The 19,420-nt window shown below is 50.8% G+C and overlaps 4 protein-coding genes across 4 annotated transcripts; 1 reads left to right on the forward strand and 3 right to left on the reverse strand.

The window, feature by feature from the left end:
• Positions 1 to 7,734: 7,734 nt before the first annotated feature.
• Positions 7,735 to 9,588, reverse strand: BO70DRAFT_361245 (uncharacterized protein). Its single transcript, XM_025543000.1, has 4 exons — positions 8,975 to 9,588; positions 8,354 to 8,923; positions 8,102 to 8,293; positions 7,735 to 8,047 (listed from the first exon to the last, which is right to left on the reverse strand). The coding sequence occupies exons 1-4, from the start codon at positions 9,130 to 9,132 to the stop codon at positions 7,960 to 7,962; spliced, it is 1,008 nt and encodes a 335-aa protein (XP_025400195.1). The 5' UTR covers positions 9,133 to 9,588; the 3' UTR covers positions 7,735 to 7,959.
• A 5,232-nt stretch (positions 9,589 to 14,820) lies between these two features.
• BO70DRAFT_361247 (GMF family protein) lies at positions 14,821 to 15,984 on the reverse strand. Its single transcript, XM_025543001.1, has 4 exons — positions 15,815 to 15,984; positions 15,638 to 15,737; positions 15,356 to 15,486; positions 14,821 to 15,269 (listed from the first exon to the last, which is right to left on the reverse strand). The coding sequence occupies exons 1-4, from the start codon at positions 15,815 to 15,817 to the stop codon at positions 15,078 to 15,080; spliced, it is 426 nt and encodes a 141-aa protein (XP_025400196.1). The 5' UTR covers positions 15,818 to 15,984; the 3' UTR covers positions 14,821 to 15,077.
• A 289-nt stretch (positions 15,985 to 16,273) lies between these two features.
• BO70DRAFT_351988 (flavin adenine dinucleotide pyrophosphatase) lies at positions 16,274 to 17,357 on the forward strand (the record flags this gene model as incomplete). Its single annotated transcript, XM_025541764.1, has 3 exons — positions 16,274 to 16,360; positions 16,476 to 16,642; positions 16,730 to 17,357. 3 exons carry the CDS (start codon positions 16,274 to 16,276, stop codon positions 17,355 to 17,357), a joined length of 882 nt encoding a protein of 293 aa, XP_025400197.1.
• Positions 17,358 to 18,495: 1,138 nt separating this feature from the next.
• BO70DRAFT_395539 (Ras family protein) lies at positions 18,496 to 19,420 on the reverse strand (the record flags this gene model as incomplete). The annotated part of the gene is made up of 4 exons (XM_025546547.1): positions 18,496 to 18,731; positions 18,793 to 19,068; positions 19,131 to 19,245; positions 19,409 to 19,420. 4 exons carry the CDS (start codon positions 19,418 to 19,420, stop codon positions 18,496 to 18,498), a joined length of 639 nt encoding a protein of 212 aa, XP_025400198.1.

Below are 19,420 nucleotides of genomic sequence, written 5' to 3' on the forward strand. Positions count from 1 at the left end.
TTTATACTTTCTTTATTTATTTTTTGTCTTTGATATATTTGGAGCCGTTAATGGGGGACTTCCAGGATTATATATTACAGGGTGGTGGGTAAGAGTTTTTGGAAACGTCCGTCACGGGTATCCACTTCTCAAAGCCAAAATATACAATCTGTAAACATATTTACAACATGCACAGTCAATGCGAAAAGATATTCCAGAGCTGTCTCTTACTCCTCCTACTATCTCCTTCTGCCTCATATTAATGCAAAGGGATTAAACATGTGCCTCGCCGGTAGTATCGGCCTATTTCTCCTAGTGTACCCAGCGCGGCGGGAGACAGATAGTTGGAGGCGCGTCAAGCCAGTCCATGCGAGAAGACATATTTGCGGCGTTTTCTCTATGTGAGTTTCTTTCTTCTACTTCTTTTCGTTTTCCTGATTGCATGGACTGCCTCGTCAAAAGAATTCGGGACAGATGCCATTACATTCGATGGCCTTTGGATCGCCGTACAATGCCGTGAATAGGCCAAACTGATAGGTCTGGATGGTCTTCAGAGCATAGCCAGATTTGATTTTCAATCAGCCTACTTTAGACTGCAGAACAAGTGGCTGAAGAAGAAATATGCGGCGGAGTGGACGAGATCATGAAAGAAGAGATTCTGTAGGTTTCCAATTGTCTTGCCATCGCGAGAAGTCAAGAAATTCGATGTTCTCCAGGTCGGGTTTGATGAGAATGGAATGGAAAAAGAGTGTTGATGCGAATATATCCCACAAAGGCAAAAGCACTCGACGGGCTCCAGGGTCTTGGGTACGACCGATCTCGTATCAAGTCGGATGTCGCCTTTGAGCTATCCTGCCCTGGCTAACAGGTTTGACGACACGCAAATTCACGACGGATCAGAAAATGCCGCACCTTGGTACAGACAAACGCAATAGTCGCCAGGGAGGCAGCCAGTACAAGCACCTGTGACGGTTGCAAATCCCAATCCATGACCATGTCCATTGAAGATATCCTGACTGACGAGGAAAAGAACAGGTGTTGAGAGAGCCTCAATCTTGACAACAGGTCCTGCTGACATGTCAGATCATCCAGCTACGGGTGAAGGGCGATCTTCAGATGGCCCCCACAGCACATACAGCCTTCAAGTCAAGCCAAGATCTCCCGGGAGCCATACATGTCATCTTCTTCTGTAGATCGCATCCATGGTGTGGAGTGCTGTCCACTCTGCTTATCAGTGGCTTGTGGTGGATTTGCAGTCAGTGTTGCGGCAGTCTTTTTGGTAGCTGGACCATTGGATCCTTATTTTAGATCTACATCGTGGTTCTGGGAGGAATGCTGCATTGCAGATATAGACAAGGTGGCTGAAGAAACAGACAAAGACTTTTGTATAAGAAGAAGAGGAAGAAAGAAGAAACATTGTGTCCTGAATCCCGCTTACTCAACTGTACCTAAAGCCCCAGGCACACAGTAGCCCTCACCTTTTCCTTTGAACATCTTTAATTGCGACACAGCTGGTGGACAACAAGCACTCAAGGCTTAGAAATAAGACCTCGAAATATCATCCCCGATCACTTCACACACTCACAGGGGGTATGGAAAATCTCAAGTCCCTAGAGAGTGTAATGCTCCTCCCGAGACCGGATGTAGTAAGAGCGGTAGAAGGAAACTAAATACTTATTATCAGAAGGATAAGAACTTACTCTTTTGACAAGGTGATGTACCAAAACACAACCAGACCACAACTACAACAAGAGTCACTACTACCTCGATAGATATATAATATCGCCTCGAAATCCATCTATAATACTGGAAACAGAGAAAGACCTAACCATAAAGAATCTAATATAATTACAATTACCAAATAATCCCCCCAAACACCACACCTGCTGACTTCATCTCTAACAATAAAGCTTTCTACAATATATATACCTACCTAGATAGTCCAGTGCATGCCACAAACCCAGCCTTCCCTTATCCGGTACCTGAAGCCGTGGTGGTATATACCTACCTAGGTAGCTTTCTCGGCGTCAAGGAAAAACACCACCTGAGTAGGTACCTAATCCAAAACATGTGGATGTAGAACTCACTCCTCTGTTTATCCAGTCCTATGCAGTACCAATCCATGCCCATCTATACATTACATTACCATACATACATACATACATACATACCTTACCGAAAACGAAAGAATCCACCGACCTATAGTACCTACAGTACCTACATAGATGTACAAAGTAAGTAAGTGTAAGTGCATAAGCAATCAAGCAGGGATTCGAATCACCAACGAATCCCACCATCCCCAAAGCAGAACATCATACATACCAATCTCCAGCTAATCATCTTTCCCCCTCCCGCTGCCCATCCATCCGCCATCCACGAGTCAGGCGCGCAAGCCTGAAACCGCGAATTCCAGCACCAGGCTGCCAAGGAGGCAACCGATGATGCATGTCGCATGAGTCGGGTCCCGTCCCTCCAGGGATGACATCCTATTTGGTTCCGGCGTGCCGGGTCAAGCATATTTCTTCTCTGTGTCGGAGGTCGGAGGCTGGGTTGTCAGCTGGGGGTGGGGTAGTTATGGTATGTGGGTTCTAGATGGGTTCTGGCGGTGTGGGTGGGATCACATATTACATATGGCTAGAGGGTAGGGATAGGAGGGAGAGGGGGGTTGTACAGGTATAGGTATGTATCTACCTACTAGGTAGGTAGGTACCATGTACGTGATCGATCGGACGCAGGTGTTATGTTAGTGGTACTAGTTATGTATTGCGGGCGTGACGACCAGGGATGGTTATGATCAGGTCTGGACTCTGGTTGTACGACTCGATGTACCTAGGTACATACTGTGTACTATCTATGTGATGAAGGGCACTGCAAACTGCAATAGCCACTGCTGAGGAAGCAGGACATTAACTACTACTAGTACTCGTAGTAGGTACTATTACTGCGGACCGCAGTTCGCCGCTGACAAACTCCAGGCTCCAATAAGAGAAGCAAAATGCGCAGTGACGCAGTGGCCCTGCAGATCGGGATGCGATTCATGCGAGGTTGTCACCGACTGATCTGATTGTTCTCCGTACTTGGCCAGTAGAAAGCTGTCTATTCTATATCATATATCAGTTGTTACATCATTAGGTTAGATACAAAACACTCAACTAAAACAGTACGAATACTGATATACAGAATCGCATTCTAGGGAACGTAAAAGAGAAAATCCCCATTCCTTCCAGCGGGTCAGGCGGATCGGACCGCCAGTGGGTGGGCAAGTTAGCCAGTTCCATGGTACATCTCAATTTGCCATTGGACTCTCATGTTGGGGACATCAGGTATTATTGGAACTACAGTATGTGTACTCTGTACGGAGTACGCCGTACAAGTGGTGGCTATCAGATAAGTACACGACATGGATGCCATTATTAACCTGATATTTGGATCATCATCAGGGATATTCTTGGAATTGATGAGCCAAAGCAGGCAGATGCGTCATAGCTGATCCGCGCTAGAGACGTCAGCCATATCCCGTAATCAAGCACCGAGATACTGTCGTGGGCAGCGAGACGCAGACAGGATGATAAATAAGCATAAGTGGCGTCGCACAGTAATCAGATCGGGGTGTTTTCAATACATGACTGCCATCCCGTGATATCCACCGACCCAAGCCTGGTAGTCGGGTACTTGCAAAAGAATAAGACAAGTTAAGTTACTCCATGCAACTAATATCAATCTTCCGTCCATTATTGCTATCATCATCACTCCGACCCATCCGTCAACCCCACCAGCACCCCTAACCTCACACAGACCACATCATGGACCAAAGACCAGCCCATCCAAGTCCCACAAGCTACAGCGCCACCACCAGCACCGTTGAACCTTAATCGCCTACCAGTACCAGGACCCTCAGGAAGAGAGACCAGACCAGACCAGACCAGACCAGACAACCCTCAACAGTACGGATAGAGTCAAGACATAATCAACCGAGGTAACACTGTACCGCCCCAAGCCAGTCACCAGTCACAACCCCAGTCCAGGACCGCTATAATTGCTGCCTACAACAACCACCACACCACAACCAAGTCATACATGACAACTACAGGTAACCTCCGAGTGGCCCGTCCATCCGCCACCTCCACCTCCACCCATCCATCCATCCCGACCGGCAGTAGAAATGCGAGCGGGACACAAAACCTACACATCATCGGATTATCGGGTTAAATCAAGGATAAGTATGTCCCGATGTCTGTCCGTGCACTAGTAGATGCATCCAGAACAGACTACTTACGGACTGCGGACTGCAGACTGCAGATAGTCCTGTATGTACTCCGTAGATCAACCCGAGTTTGAGATTTCGATCCACGACTCGACTCGTCCTTCCTTGCTCAAGCACCTACCTAAGTACTTGCGTATCTAGGAAACAGACAGACAGACAGACAGACAGACAGCAGTACGTACGCCACGTAGATCCTGCGTCATCGCTGAAGCTATTTCCCTCCCAGGGACCGGGACCGGCGCTGTCGGGCTGATCAGCAGTGATTGTTTTCCGGATGGGGTAAGCGTAACGGTTGGAGGCGCGGTGGGGGTATGACAGCTGTCTGGTCTGGCAGGCTGGATTTGGGGTCTCATTATTGGGATCGTTACGAAGTACAAGGATGGTGGTTACTATCTAGACTCTAGAGACAAAAAAAAGAAAGAAAAAAAAAATTCAAGGGCGGCTGCTTTTGTGTTTCGATTCTATTTACCTAGGTACATACAGATAATACCATCCCAAGTTTAGTAGTTACCTTAATGTCCAACCCCCAAACTAAAACTGCAGTAGGTACTAATCAAAAATACGCCCCAATACCACTCACCACGGCACGGAACATAACCCCCCGGCCGGTCAGTCAGACAGCCGGTCCCAGACACCAGACTACTGGCAGACAGAGTGCAGATATCCATACAGTTAGTGCCTACTTAGTGACAGGGCCATCCAAACTAGCGGGTTCCCCTCTCCCCTTTTAGTCCTTCTATCTGACCCATCCTGATTCCTGAGTATTCTTTATCCCAGCGGCCTGGTCGGCGCCTAGAACAGCCCGGTAGTACAGAGTACTCCGTACGTTTCCTCCACTAGTTAGGTACACTACCTTACACTAACTACCTTATGTACGGAGTAGTTACAACCCTGGTGATTCTTCATCGGCGTTCCGTAGGTATTCAGGCTGTACGTATCCGCACCCCTGCTTTCTACCTACTTTAGTCGTCCTTAACTACAGCGTGCTATAGTATCCATCCAGATAGGAGAAATCGCCCCTCTCCATAAGTCCCAACCACGATAAAGATAATAATAGTAATAACAATAACTACTATTGATTATCCCAAGTCCCACCCCAACCCAACCTTCCCCGCCCCAGACAATGAGAATGGTGCCACCTACACCCACCCAAAACTATCTACTTCGTATAGCCTAGATAGCTAGATACAACGGAGACGGAGTAGTGGATAAATTAACATAAGGTAGGCATTATAACCCCCAACCCACGGTAGACCGACCATACTTACCTACATATCTAGTACCTACGGATCCAGAACACCAGTGCCCACTGACCACTGACCAGTGACCAGACTAAGGTACAGTAAGGCATCTAGATAGTCCCCACTATCCCCAACTAGGAAGCTACTAGAAGTCCGGACCTCGGCTGAACCAGAACAAGCCCAGATCCCCCCCCCCCCCCCAATCCGTGCGGCCCCATCCAATCCATCGGCACGGACACGATGCGTATCCGTTCTCCGGCCGAATGGATCGCGTCCTGCGGGATTTGGTCGGCGTTTGCACTTGCTGGGATTTACATACACCACACATACACATACGAATACACATACTTACACACTAGTAGGTAGATAGTCTAAGTCGGGGTAAGGTAAGTAGATAACTAGTAGGTCAATTGACTATCTACGCGGTGACTGACACTATTGATTTTGATTTTGATTTATTATCTGGATATGGGGTAGATATTGAGTATAGTAGATAGACTGAGACAGTTTAATCGCTTTGTTGGTATGTTACTGACTATATACCTAGTAGGTACCACTACCTACTAGGTATAGTATCTATGATAGTTGGAGTATTTTTTGGATATTTCAGAAGATGATAATCTTGTTTGTTTAGATATTTGCGTATAGAATACAGAGTAATCAACAATCAACAATCAACAATCAATCCATCAAATCGAATCGAATCGAATCGGAAGGGGAGAATAGACTAGGTACTTAACTAGCGTAGGGCAAATGAGTTAGCAACTTAGCAGGTCCCAGGAGGAGAGTTACCAGGTAATTGGGTGGGTGGGAACATAACATCCCATTCCCATCCCCATCCCCATCCCCACCAATAGACCATCATCATCAGTATCATCATGGATAATCCATCAATCCTAAAAAGGAAGGTCGGACAAGAAACGGTACACAGTATACTCTACGGTAGGTAGGTAGGTGGCTCCTCCCGAGTCTGTCATACACATACCTGATGAATGAAAGACCATCCATCCCATCCATCCCAGTCTGTACACCTCCGGACCAGGACTTGACTGACTCCGACTCTGTACGCGGTGACACATATATGATTGGCAGTCTCTGTACCTATTCTGTAGGAGAATTCCCATCGCACATGTACATCAACACCAACACCAACATCATCATCAACATCAACATCATCAACACAAGCATCAGATTCAGATTCAGATTCAGATCCAGCAGCATCATGCAATGCATATCCACTCCTCCACACGGCACAAGGCACACCAAACTGTCGGGACAAATATAAATCACTTCAACCCATCCTGCGGAGCGGGGGGGGAAGACGGTTGGTTCCACTGCCCCTCCCCCCCAAATCCCCATCCCCAGCGAGAGATCCATACCCCCCGGCGTGTCTAACTCTTATTACCAGACTCAAACCCAGACTCAGACTCAGACCCAGACTCAGACTCGGAGAGAGAGAGAGAGAGAGAGAGAGAGAGAGGTGTGACATCGCGGATTCGAAAACGGCGAGTCCGATTCGTGAACCGTGAACCTTACCTTACCTAACCTTACCTTACCTTACTTTACTTTACCTAACCTAACCTTACCTAACCTAACACAAAACATAAAACAGTCCTTAACAAAAGACATTTAAATCAGTAACCACTTAAATCACAACACTCAACACAGTACTTAAACACTTACACTTACTTACTTACTTACTTCTAATATACAATATACAAATATACAACCCAGCTGGCGGCGGGGCTACCCGATTCCCAATCCCCAATACTATAATCCCAATCGCACCTTAGTTCCCACTTCCCAATCCACTTCCCACTTCCCACCGGCGGGTTTAGCTTAAGTCAGGTTAGGTTAGGTTCGATTCGGTCCAGTTCAGTCGGGACCAGTAGTGAGTGAGTGAGTGAGTGGACCAGGAACCACCCACAGTGGTCAGTGGCACGGCACTCATCTCCACCTTCGAGGCGGACCCGGACCCGGGGCTTTGAGTTGAGTTTGGCCTCATCGAATCGACATCAACCATATTCCGTCCCGACCAGCTGCTAGGTTACTACCTACTTACCTACCTATAGTATCTAGTAGGTTGTCAGGCTGCACTGATACAGGTGTTGTGTCACAGTCACATATCCTGACCAATAGATAATAGATGGACGTCGCTGAGACGGAGTCCGTACCTTACGGATAATATACATGCAGTATATACTCTGTACTACGATCTAAGCTCTAAGCCTACTAACCAAATAGGGATGGGATGGGATGGGATGGGAGGGATGACTCGGGTGTCACAAAGGAAGATCGTGATTCAAACAGCTGCTAGGCCCGCCAACCACCGTTGATTGCATGTGCCACTCGAGATGTGCACCAGCGAAGCTTGCTGCCTGCCTGCCTAACTGGCCAGTTGGTGGCATGCAAGGCACGTCATGAGCAGAGGGAAATGCCGAAGAAAAGAAAATGAAGGAAAAGCCCCGGTATTGTCTAACCAGAACTGTCCCTGACTTTGGCCAGTCGCTCTTCCACCCGTCTAACGACCTCTGGGTCCGGTTGGGGCCGCTCCCTGTGAGGTCTGCAACTGTTAGTAACCATGTAGACGTGACGATAGGCAAAGTGAACAACTCACGGGTCTCGTAGGGTGTTAGGGCCCTTCTCCTGCCCGCAATTGGGGCAATTCGTCTCCCCCGACCGGTATAATGTCGTGCACTGGTGGCATCTGTACCGGACTCGCTGGCGGGGTTTCTTCCACGTCCGTGGGCGAGGTTCCATGACGTCGCCCTCACCAGGATAGGCGAGCGGGTGCCTGGTCATTTTGGGTCTGGAATCATCAGTACGGCTGGTGGGGATGGGCAAGTGGCTTGGGTTGGACTAGACATACGGCTCGCGAGGGCACATCGTGCACCGAAGATGCTTGCAAGTGCCACATTCCGTGGTATCCGGCTCGAATGGTGTACTGCACCGATGGCATGTCCGTCGAACGATGGGTCGGACCGGAGCTTGCACCTCCTGGCTGCCGGTAGGGGATGCCTCGGCAAGGGCAGGCTCCTGGGTTTTCTGCACAGGAGCGGCGGCTTTCTGCGCGACAATGGCCTGGAGCGCCGCTTCGGTGTGCTGCCGGTGGTCCCGGAATTCCCGGTTCTCGCTGGACTTCGCAGGTGGATAGCGAGGGCAGGACTTGCAGCGAGCGTGTTGACAGTTGACGCAGACCTTGTCAGGGCCGAACATGGTCTCGCAGCGATGGCAGGTGCGGCGCACGCGCATACGGATCGGTCTGACCACGCGCTGCACGGTCATGTCGCCAGACTGCCACTCCCCAGGCTCAATCTTCATTCCATACTTGGCAAACAGGGCGCGGGCCTTCTCCTCCTGGAAGGCGCCCCAGTTGGTGAACACGGTCGCGTCGGGGGCGGCTTTGATGATGGGAGCCTGCGGGGTGGGGGGCAGGGGACTGCACGCGAGTCAGTGCCACGGGGAACCAACATCATGGAGTTGAACCTACGCAGGAGCCTTGCTTGACTCGGCTTCTTCCGGCTTTGGCTGGGGTGCGGGGGTTTTGGAAGTCGAGTGTCTCCGAAGGGCGGTCTTCATGCGTCTGACGTATTTTGACAGGCCCTCCTTAGCCTCGCTAGGCGGGTTGGCAGCCTGCTCAGCCGGCATGTTGTCTGGTATTGTTTATAGATGAGACAGGCGGTGGCGTAGGTAGCAGAATGCAGAGAAGAGTCTTGGACGAGAATGCGGAGGACTTGGATGGGGTGGCGGGTGGGTTAAGATGGAGAAACGAGGGGAGCGCCGGTTAAGTATGGCAGGTCGCACGGGCGTGTACCGAACCGCAGGCCTGGGACTCCCGCCGAGACGGTGAGGTGAAATGGAAAACCCAACAGGCAGGGTCGCAGGGAACTGGAACAGCCTCTTTGGGGGGGGGGCGACACACACGGGTGATTGGCTGAATGGCGGTCAGATCGTGTGGACCGGGCGTCGACAAGGCGTACGACGAAGGGCAGTAGTTAGTAGTGTAGGTAGATACCTGGTGGGAGGTATGTAACTGCTAGTAACTGCCTAGAGGGTGTGAGGTGGTCTGAGGTGGAGGAAGAAAAGCGAAGCCACCGACTGGTCAAGAAGCCGGGAGAAGAGAGGGAGATAAAAGAAGGCAAACGACCAGCGCGCGCCGAACGATAGATAAATAGAAGCCGAACAACAGACTTTCTGGGGAGGAGCAAGAGGGGGTTGGAGCTGGTATGTAAAGTTTGGAGTATGGAACCGTAAATACGGTACACTGGGCCTGGCACATGGCGAACCCCGATGCTGTTTGTTTTCTTTTCTTTTTAATTTCTCTTTTCTGTTTCCTTTTTCCTTTTTCTTTTTCCTCTTTCTTCTATTTCTTATTTTGAATTTATTTTTTCTCTCTTTTCCCTCTTTTTCTTTTTCTTTTTCTTATTGCTTTTAAGCACTTCCCCTCCACTCATTAATAAGAACTCCCAAATCACCGTTTGGAACCAACCCTCCCTGCCCTGTCCAGTAACCAGTTAGTTTACTGTAGGTGAATACAGTTATTCGGCTCCGCAAGAATAATGCACCGCCAGAAGGGATTATTATTGCTGGTAATTATTGCCAGGCGCCAAGGCCCTCCCCTCCCCAACCGGGGCTACGATCGGATCGACTGGGTTGTCCAACGTCCTACCTACGCAGCCCTCCCTCATTGACTTTATATCAACAAAGGATATCCAAGGATCGATCCCCATCCAGCCCGTGAAGAAAGGCGATCGGAGCCAGGGCCGTTCCCGGTCCGGGAGGGAGACAAAGGGGACATAACACGACGACAGAAGAAACTCTGGCCCGGTCAGGCACGGAACAAGGCGACGCGATCAGCTGGGCCTGGGCTGGTTGGTTGATATCGGTCTCTTCACCTGCTGCAGTGTGGCCAGCAATGGGCGACGGGCGACGGGCGACTAGCGGAAGAACCGACGCGACGGGGCGCCCTAGGATGCTTGAGCCTTGCTGCCTTGGATGGGTGTCGAATCGAATGTCGCGGCAGTGGCACCCTCCCTATCTATCTATCTATCTCTGTGGCATCTACCCACTCTGGAGACTGGGCCAAACCCACTGGGTCTCGCCCGCGGGTCACGATGGCCGCGCCGGCAGGAAGTGGGTAGCCCTTCCGCGGGCCATGGCTCAGGATGGCGGATGCCAGAAGTCTGGTCCGATAATACACTACTGTACTCCGTACCGCTAGAGACTGTAGAAAAACCCTCGACATTGATACTATTCTGCAGGGTCGGGGCTGATTGATGCTTGGTGACGAGGGGGATGATGCCAGCAGACAGGAGTCGTATCGTACTATCGCGTATGCCGCGGTATGTGACTGTTAGAATGGGTACGGTATTTAACGATTCGTCAGATACAGTACGCCCAACAGGCCGGATGGTCGATGCAGCAGGACGATCGCGATGAGAGTCGGGGATCGATGATCCTGTCCGCCGTCCGAGTAATTCCTGGCCCTGGGCTGACAGGACGGTTCCTGTGCATGATTCGGATCAGTCGAGGCAGGACACTGACTCAGGCGCACCACGGCTCGAGTCGGATGCCAGGGCTGCGAGGTGGTCAGGGCCCTAATCAGTAATCAGACGATGGCTGAAGAAATTCCAGGGCCATGAGGTCATTGGCAGAGAGCCATTCTTTCGTCAGGAGCATCGGTGCAACCTTCCATTCCCAGTCGGCCTCATACCGGCGCCGCTGCAATTGGGGTTTCGACCGGTATCCGGCCGAAGGCAGCGCCTCAAACCTAATAATCTATATTAATTTAACAGAGAGGATCCCCCGAGACCAGATCTAACTGAGGAATGAGGAACTGCGGTAGAAAGAAAGCGGTGCAGCGACGCCATCACGCGTCGACAAGCAATAACACTAGTAGTAGTAGTAATGCAATGCGTCATAAAATAATCCCTTCCTTAGTTAGCCCATGGATGGATGGATCGATGGATGGTCATCCCCAACCGGGCTGAAACTGAGACCGAGACTAGGATTCTAGACCCAACACGCCGATGGAACCCGCCCGCTTCCTTCCTTCCCCTCCGCAGCAATCTCCAGCTCAAGCCAGGACTCCGACTCCTCCGCCCTCAACTCCAGTTACAAGGGGCCCTCCGTATCGCGTACCAACCCACTGGGAACTGGGAAGACTGCAGACTGCATAGCAGTTAAACTAAAATGGTATAAACCGCCGACGCGACCGACCGCACTGCAGCATTCCATCATTTACTTAGGTAGGTAGATAGGTAGGTACTTACCTTACTAGGTAGTACAGTACTAGTATCCCAATCGACTTAGCCCGTGCATGACGCATGACACAACCACCCACACCACTGGCAGCCAGTGCCATCGCACCAAGTAAATTAGAAACGGCAACGGCTTCATGCAGGCCGCTCTTGTGGGTGTCACTGTCCTGACACTGACACTGTCACTGTCCACGGGGTGTCATCGGTCAGTATAGTACTCCGTAGATACTCACTGATGCTGCGGACTAGATCTTAGGTAGATACTGCTAGATAGGCATGTCTTGTGTACTCTGTAAGCCGTGCTCATACAGACTAAGGTACATGTATGGTGCAACACCGGATCATACAGGACAGGCCAGGAATTTGTCAGAGCATGAAGCACCCGAGGAACCTTAACTTGCAGGGTTGACCGGGGGGGGGGGGGGGGGGTGTCTACTGTCTCGGAGAAAATCTACCTACCGGGTTGGAAGGCGATGGGTTTGTTCCCCGCCGGTTGGTTGGAGAATGGGGAGACCTGCTTTGCCTTGCGTTGCCTTGTCTGGGTTGAAGTGTCTAGATACTGTCTGCTGTCTGGGTTCGGGGTTGGTGGGTTCAGTCAGGGACGGACACATGGCGATGCGATGAGTTGGCGGTACAGTACAGCTGGCAGTAAGTATGTAAGGTAACTACTTCTGTTGCGACTGTTCTAGACGATAGACATGGTAAGGTGTTATGGAAGTATGAATTACGGAGTCCAGTAGAGGAGAGATTCCTAACTATCTATCTAACCACCTAGACTTGGATAGTTGTCTTGATCTCGATTCCTTCTACTAGTTATGTACTATCCGACTGAAGAACACAACTTACTCGGATAAATCCGAACCCCCTGCTCTACCGTAACTACGGGCCTACGGCAGTAACCCAGAGTTTACTTTTCCCCCCGGCACCGTCCCTCACCCTGACAGCAGACTTGACGCTTCCACCCAGCAACAGCAAACAATCCAAAACAGAAGATAGCCCCGACCCAGATCCCGATCCAGCCCAAACCCCCGGGCCCAACAACAAACCACCCCCCCCCCCTGCACCATGCCAAACAACCGCCTATTTCTATACATACTTACTCCGTACACTACATAAATAGTAGTAATAGAAAACAAAACACTGCTACATCCCACAGGGATCCCTTCATTAAAACCCAGAAACCGCGGTATCCCATCCAAAGCTCGATCAAATCACAATCACAACCAGCCAATCCTATACCTAAGATTGGTCTGCCCCTGTCCAACCCAACCTGGGATCCCGGAGGAATCTGGGATAGACGGGGATGTTGACTCCGACGCAGCGCAGCGGGGGGGTGAAGTGCAAGTGCCAGTGCCAGGTGTCAGGGTAGACGCAGAACCAGAACTCCTTCCGGATGGGGGCTAGTGGGCTGAATATATGGCCTAGTCCTACTCCTACCTAGGTAAGTACGCAGGTATCCACACCAGACTGTCCGAGACTGTAATAATCTCCACTTGTGGGGGGGGGGGGAATTGGTATGGGGCTAGTATGCGTTTTAGGTTTTACCGGGGGGGGGGGGGAAGGTGGGTTGGTTATAGAGGTGTGGATGCTTACTACATAGTACAAAGTAGTTATGTACTGTGTTTGTGCTGGTTTTAGCTGAGGTACTATCTACATATATACCTAGGTATGGTAGATATCTAACATATAGCCAGGTAGATACTTACATGGTCATGTTCATGTTCAAGTCAGACTCAGACTCAGTACGGACGGAGTAGAGTTGTAGAAGATCTACAGTAAGACAACCAACCATACCGGGTCCCTGAGCTCAGCCAACATCTATAGTACTTACGTCTACCAAGACATGCAGTGAGAATAGAACACTCGGTTCCATCCGATTGTCTATCTTAGCATGAACAAAAAAAGAATCACTCAGTGCATGCGTAGGTAGTACTTAGGTACCTCCCACCCTTCATCACTCTCAAAAGTCTAAAACAATCTCATCGCCATGAGATAAATACATACAGTACCTGCCGGCCTGCTCTTTTGAATCCACAGGATACTTATCTATCTGCCTGCCTGCCTGCCTGCCTGCCTGCCTACTATCTACCTACCTAGTACCTATCTAGTACCCGCCAGTACTGAATAACCTCCTCCCCACACCCTCAAAATCCAACAAACCCTCCACCTCGACTCTACATAAGCCCTCCTACCCTACCCTACCCTACTCCACCCCAGGACCCAGGCATCCAACTCAATCCAGGCCATAAATAACAATAACCATCCACATCCACAGTCATTCACAGTCCCGTGTCCACACACCCAAACCTCCTGCCATCGGCAATAATATCCCCATCCCATCCCCACCGCAGACAAGAAACCGAGACAATAAAGTGGATCGATCGATCGATCCCTCTCGAAATTCTACCCGGCAGATCTCATGTCTCGTCTTGTCCTGGGAAAGGTTTCCGTGTGTAGGTAGGAAGGTAGGTAGGTAGGTAGGTATCTAGATACGTAAGTAGGTAAATAGGTACGGTATGATCATTGTATTTCCGACTGTGGGGCTGGAGAATTGATTTATTGATAGATTGATTAAATAAATAAATGGTTCTGATTGATTAATCGAGTGATTGATGGATTAAATAAATAAATGGTTCTGATTGACTAATAACTAATTGAGAGTCGACGCATTGGAATGTTCGATTTGGCGGTGTACCTGCATCTATCTACTTACCTACCTACTCCCTAGGTAGATAGATACTTCGGGGACTAGATATATGCAAGGGATGTGAGGACGGGAGGTAGCCTAGTTATCGGATCGTGACAATTTCAAATTGTGCTTTGGAGTGGTGTGGTTTATTATTGGGGCGGGGGGTTGGATGGTGTATTGAAGTATTTTTTTTATTTCCGTTTATGATTGTTTTGAAGAGGGTTTGGTATAAGATTGAGATTGTGGATGGTGCCGTGGTGTAGTGTATGTAGTAGTATTGTTGATGTGCTGACTGGCGGATGAGGATGGTGGATGGGGATGGTGACGGTTGGTTCATGGGGTGTAGGGTAGGTAGGTAGGTAAGGCAGGGTAACGAAAGCAATATGGCATTAATCTATTGCAGCAGATATAAGTATGTGCATAGGTATGTACTTTGTATAAGCGACGCGTGGTGCTACCGGAGCGCTCAAGATTCATCTTCTCTTCTCCTCTTCTCCTCTTTTCCAACCCCATCATATCACCACACCCCACCAAACTCTGCATCCAGCCACTCATTAAAAGCATAAGGACTATATAAAAAGACCCCGCCTAAACCCGTCCTCCCATCCACATTCAATCTTCCATCCATTCACCCATCCACCCCTCTAATCCTCACCCTGCAACTTCGACTCAATCGAAACGACATCCTCATCCTCATACACCTCAATGACACGGTTAACCTCCGCCGTGTTGCGCATCAGCTCGACGGCGCCAGCGTACATCATGCGCATGGAGGGGTTGCAGTTCTCGGGGAGGTAGTAGAGGAGGACGTAGGGGACAGTGAGACGGCCGGAGGCCTGTTATTGTCACGGTTGCAGTCAGTAACGTGAACGGGAACATGAACACGAGCCCCTATGGAGCTTGACGGGGTTGATTATCTCACCAAGGTCAAGGGATAGCTGAGCAGAATGAATCTCGGGGACGACTCGGGGAGTTCGTCCGCTACATCCTCCATCTTGGTGTAGACTTCGCCATCTTCGGGCCGGATTTCTTGGCTCTTGTTGTCGATGATATCTGCCAGGCAAGTATTTGTCAATCCTCATTCAACCTGGTATGGTAGGTATGGTATGTCCCTGTCCCCCCTATGGGATATGATATGACATTGCGCGGCGGTGATAAACGGATGGATGCTTGCAGAAGCGAGGCTGAAGAGGACGGAGCGTACAGATGATGGCTTGCGGGGTCTTTGCGCGGGAGGTCCCCAGGCGAAACTTGCGCAGCTTCTCCTTGGTCTCCGGGGAGAAGGAGTATAACCGTGACTCGGACTGCATCCGCAAATTTGACGTTAGTAGGGGGATCTTCACAGCGGGCACGCGATGCGGGGCAGGGCAGTTTTTCTTACCATGGTGTCACCGTGGGAGGAAGGGTCGCACACGACAGAGACGGGGAATCTGATCGGACGATAGCACCAGACCGGAATTAACCTGATCCTGGGAAAGGGATGAGTGGGGAGGGAATAATGAGAACAAGATGAGGACAAGAGCGGCGCAAATGGTGGTGCTCCGCGGTGTCGGGTGGGTGGGATGGCGGCGAGCGCGTGGCTTTTCCCCACCGGGTCTGCTGTTGTCTGCTGGCCGCTTGCTGCCTCTCCTCTTTTCCCTCGCATCCTCTTTCTCCCCGCCCGCGCTTGAGTCTTAGTCCGCCATTTATTCCCCCCCTCCTCCTCCTTTTCTTCCTCATGTTTAGTCGTCTCAGTCAGCTCACCCGCCATCTTTCTCGACCTGCCCTCAATTCCCGTCCCACCCCCTCGATCGCTTCGTCCTCCCTGTTGTCGTCCGTGTCTCGTGGGCCACCCCCCAAGATGACATCATCCGTGCTTCCGAAGAACAAAAGGACCATCCACACCGCGGCATGCCTCATCATTGGTGACGAGGTCCTTGGTGGAAAGGTAGGATGAGAAAACCCTATCCGCCCTTGTCTCTTGTGCATGTGGCCGTGTCCCTGGAGATCCCGCATACGATGTGCTTGGCTGGAGCAGACTAACGCGGCCCAATAATAAACAGACAATCGACACCAACTCTGCCTACCTCGCCAAATACTGCTTCTCCCTCGGCATCCAGCTGAAACGAATCGAAGTGATTGCCGACGATGAGAGCGAAATCATTGAGGCCGTGAGGCGCATGAGCGACCGCTACGACTTCGTCGTCACCAGCGGAGGCATTGGTCCAACGTCAGCACCCCAGACCCATGCCCCATATATCGCTCGAGCATACCCACCCACATGTGAATACGGCTAACACATATGCCACAAATACAGCCATGACGACATCACCTACGAATCGATAGCCAAGGCATTCGGTCTGAAGCTGAAGCTCCACGAAGCGGCCTTTGAGCGGATGAAGAAGCTGTCGAAGCCTCACCCCATGCAGCCGAACTTCGACTGGGAGACACCGTCGCCCAGTCTGACTGCGAAGCTGCGCATGGTCGAGCTCCCGCACGACGACGCCATCCCGCTAGAGGAGCAGGCGGTATTCGTGGCGGACGACATGTGGGTGCCGATCGCCATCATCAACGGCAACGTGCACATCCTGCCGGGTGTGCCTCGCCTTTTCGAGCGACTGCTCGAGCATCTCAAGCCCAGCCTGCTGCCGCGGTTGGTCAACCCCGAGGGAAAGGGCATCTACCGCTACTTGTTCAGCACGCCGCTTCCGGAGAGCGAGATCGCGCCGTACCTGACAGATCTGGCCGCCAAGGTGTCGTCGAGGAACATCAAAGTTGGCAGCTATCCGCGGTGGGGGAATAAGCTCAACACGGTGACTCTGGTGGGCACCGACAAGGAGTTTATGGACTCGCTTATTCCGGAGGTTGAGCACCATGTCAACGGAAAGAAGGTGCTCAAGGAGGATGAGCTTGACCCTCCTTCGGACGCTGAGGAGGAAAAGTGAGGGGACCGCCGGCGATCACACCCTCGTACAAGCTATAACTTCGTATACATAAACAATGACATTTTTGGTCAGACTAAACCTTTTTCTTGTGTTGACGTCACGCACATTGATGACTATAAAGGGTATGTGGATAACTCCGTCAGCGGCGCGATGCCTTCGATTGGATGACGTAGTGATCGCTGGGAGAGTCCGTTAAGAGTAGCAGTACGCAGCCTTGGCGTGAGTGCAGAGCATTGAAGCGATCATAAGTCCTTGCCGTGTGTTTGTCAGGCGTCCAAGAGTGGTAGATTGAACTTATGTGCGAACACCAAGATTCCAAGACCAATGAGATTATCCAATATCCTCAAATGTGTACACGAAGAAAGAAACAAAAACACGAACTGGATAGAAAAGTTGTTGCGCGCCGCTGCCAATGTAGAAAGGAAACACAGGTTCGAGAGGAAAGAAGGAGAAAGGAAGGAAAGGAAGGAGGAGCGAGAAGCGGAGCAAGAGAACCAAAAAGTCCGAAGATGCAGGACGGGGCGGCAATAAGCCCCGTCCGAGCAGGTCAAAAGAAGGCCACAGAAAGAGGAAAAAAAAAAAAAAAAAAAAAAAAAAAAAAAGTAATAAAAAGAATAAGGGGCCTGAGACGCACCCCCAAACCTCGAAGGAGATACCGATGAGAGAAAGTCGGGCAATTAGTTCGACAAGTCTGATGCCCGGTCGGCACGACCCGACCGGGCAGACAAAGGAAAACGATGATTCTGCAGCCCTGGATACCAAAATGCGAACCGCGACAATAGCATGTACCTATATTAATGCACAGATCTATTGACAGGCCCCGTTCTCGTCCTTTCGAAGAGCAAGAAGTCGTCCAAGAAAAGCAATCTTTCAGAAATAGTAAACAAAAATAGAACAAAGGGGGAATCGAACGTTCATGGAGACGATGGCGGCATTAGGGTGGGAGCAGACATCATCTGAGAGCGAGGCATGTAAGGTAGGTATGGTATAATGATCACAATCCAAAACGCGTCGACAGTGGCCCGTTCCTGTCGCTGATCTCTCTTTCCAGATGGGGGTTGGGGTTGGGGTAGATGGGTGTTTTGTTTCCTTCCGTATCTCGACCTATATGTATTCTTTTAGATCCAACGCCCGGCCATTACATAATAATACATTTTCCACAGCAGCCTGCGTCGTCACCAGGCTCGCTGACGTCCATCTTGCCTTCCGGGGCGCGCGAGCCCAGGCCCGCGCCAGATGGGTACGACGACATCTCCTTGTTGTACCGGCGGATCTCGCGCACGAGATCGTAGAAGGCGTTCTCGACGTTGATGCGAGACTTGGCGGACGTTTCGATGAACTTGCAGCCGAACTGCTTTGCTAGAGCCTCACCCTCTGCAGGAACACCCTTGTCAGCCAGGGCAATACGGGGGGTAGACGCCGGGTCCGAACGCACCTTCTTCGGTCACGGCTCGCTCCTTCTCCAGATCGCACTTGTTGCCCACCACAATGATGGGGAAGTAGTCCTTGTCCTTCACTCGTAGGATCTGTTGTTGGAAGGTCATGATTTCTTCGAATGATTGGCGCGACGTTATCGAGTAGACGAGAAGGAAGCCCTCGCCGGTTCTCATGTATTGTTCACGCATCGCCGAGTACTCCTCCTGGCCGGCGGTATCTAAGACGTCGAGCAAAGCCACCTCATCGTCAATGTGGCACTGCTTGCGGTATGAATCTGTTCAGGGAAACCTCGATAAGCCACACGGTCGGGAGTCAGGGCAAGACGCGGGCGCCCACCTTCAATTGTCGGGTCATATTCATCCACGAAGTGACTTTGGATCAATTGGATTGTCAAACAGGACTTTCCGACACCACCACCGCCGACGACGACCAGCTTGTATTCTCGGAGAAACTAGATGCGATCGAGGATATGTGAGCCATCCGTGGTGTGAGCGCCGCGAGGAGGTCGCGATCACGGGGAAACCGGGAAAGGAGGTGATGGGGGGGGCATAGATGAGAAACACGAGGACGGATAACAGGGAAGTGAAACTCATGGCGACGAGGAGGAGGCTTACCTTCGAAGCCAT

Source organism: Aspergillus heteromorphus (assembly GCF_003184545.1).
Source record: "Aspergillus heteromorphus CBS 117.55 chromosome Unknown BO70scaffold_9, whole genome shotgun sequence".
NCBI lineage: Eukaryota > Fungi > Ascomycota > Eurotiomycetes > Eurotiales > Aspergillaceae > Aspergillus > Aspergillus heteromorphus.

Coding starts and splice junctions, on each gene's coding strand:
- BO70DRAFT_361245 (XM_025543000.1), bottom strand. CDS start 9,132: ATGCCGGCTGAGCAGGCTGCCAACCCGCCTAGCGAGGCTAAGGAGGGC. Junction 8,924..8,974: donor GAGTCAAGCAAGGCTCCTGC/GTAGGTTCAACT, acceptor ACTCGCGTGCAG/TCCCCTGCCCCCCACCCCGC. Junction 8,048..8,101: donor CCTAACACCCTACGAGACCC/GTGAGTTGTTCA, acceptor TAACAGTTGCAG/ACCTCACAGGGAGCGGCCCC.
- BO70DRAFT_361247 (XM_025543001.1), bottom strand. Junction 15,487..15,637: donor GACCCCGCAAGCCATCATCT/GTACGCTCCGTC, acceptor CTTGCCTGGCAG/ATATCATCGACAACAAGAGC. Junction 15,270..15,355: donor TCAGCTATCCCTTGACCTTG/GTGAGATAATCA, acceptor TGACAATAACAG/GCCTCCGGCCGTCTCACTGT.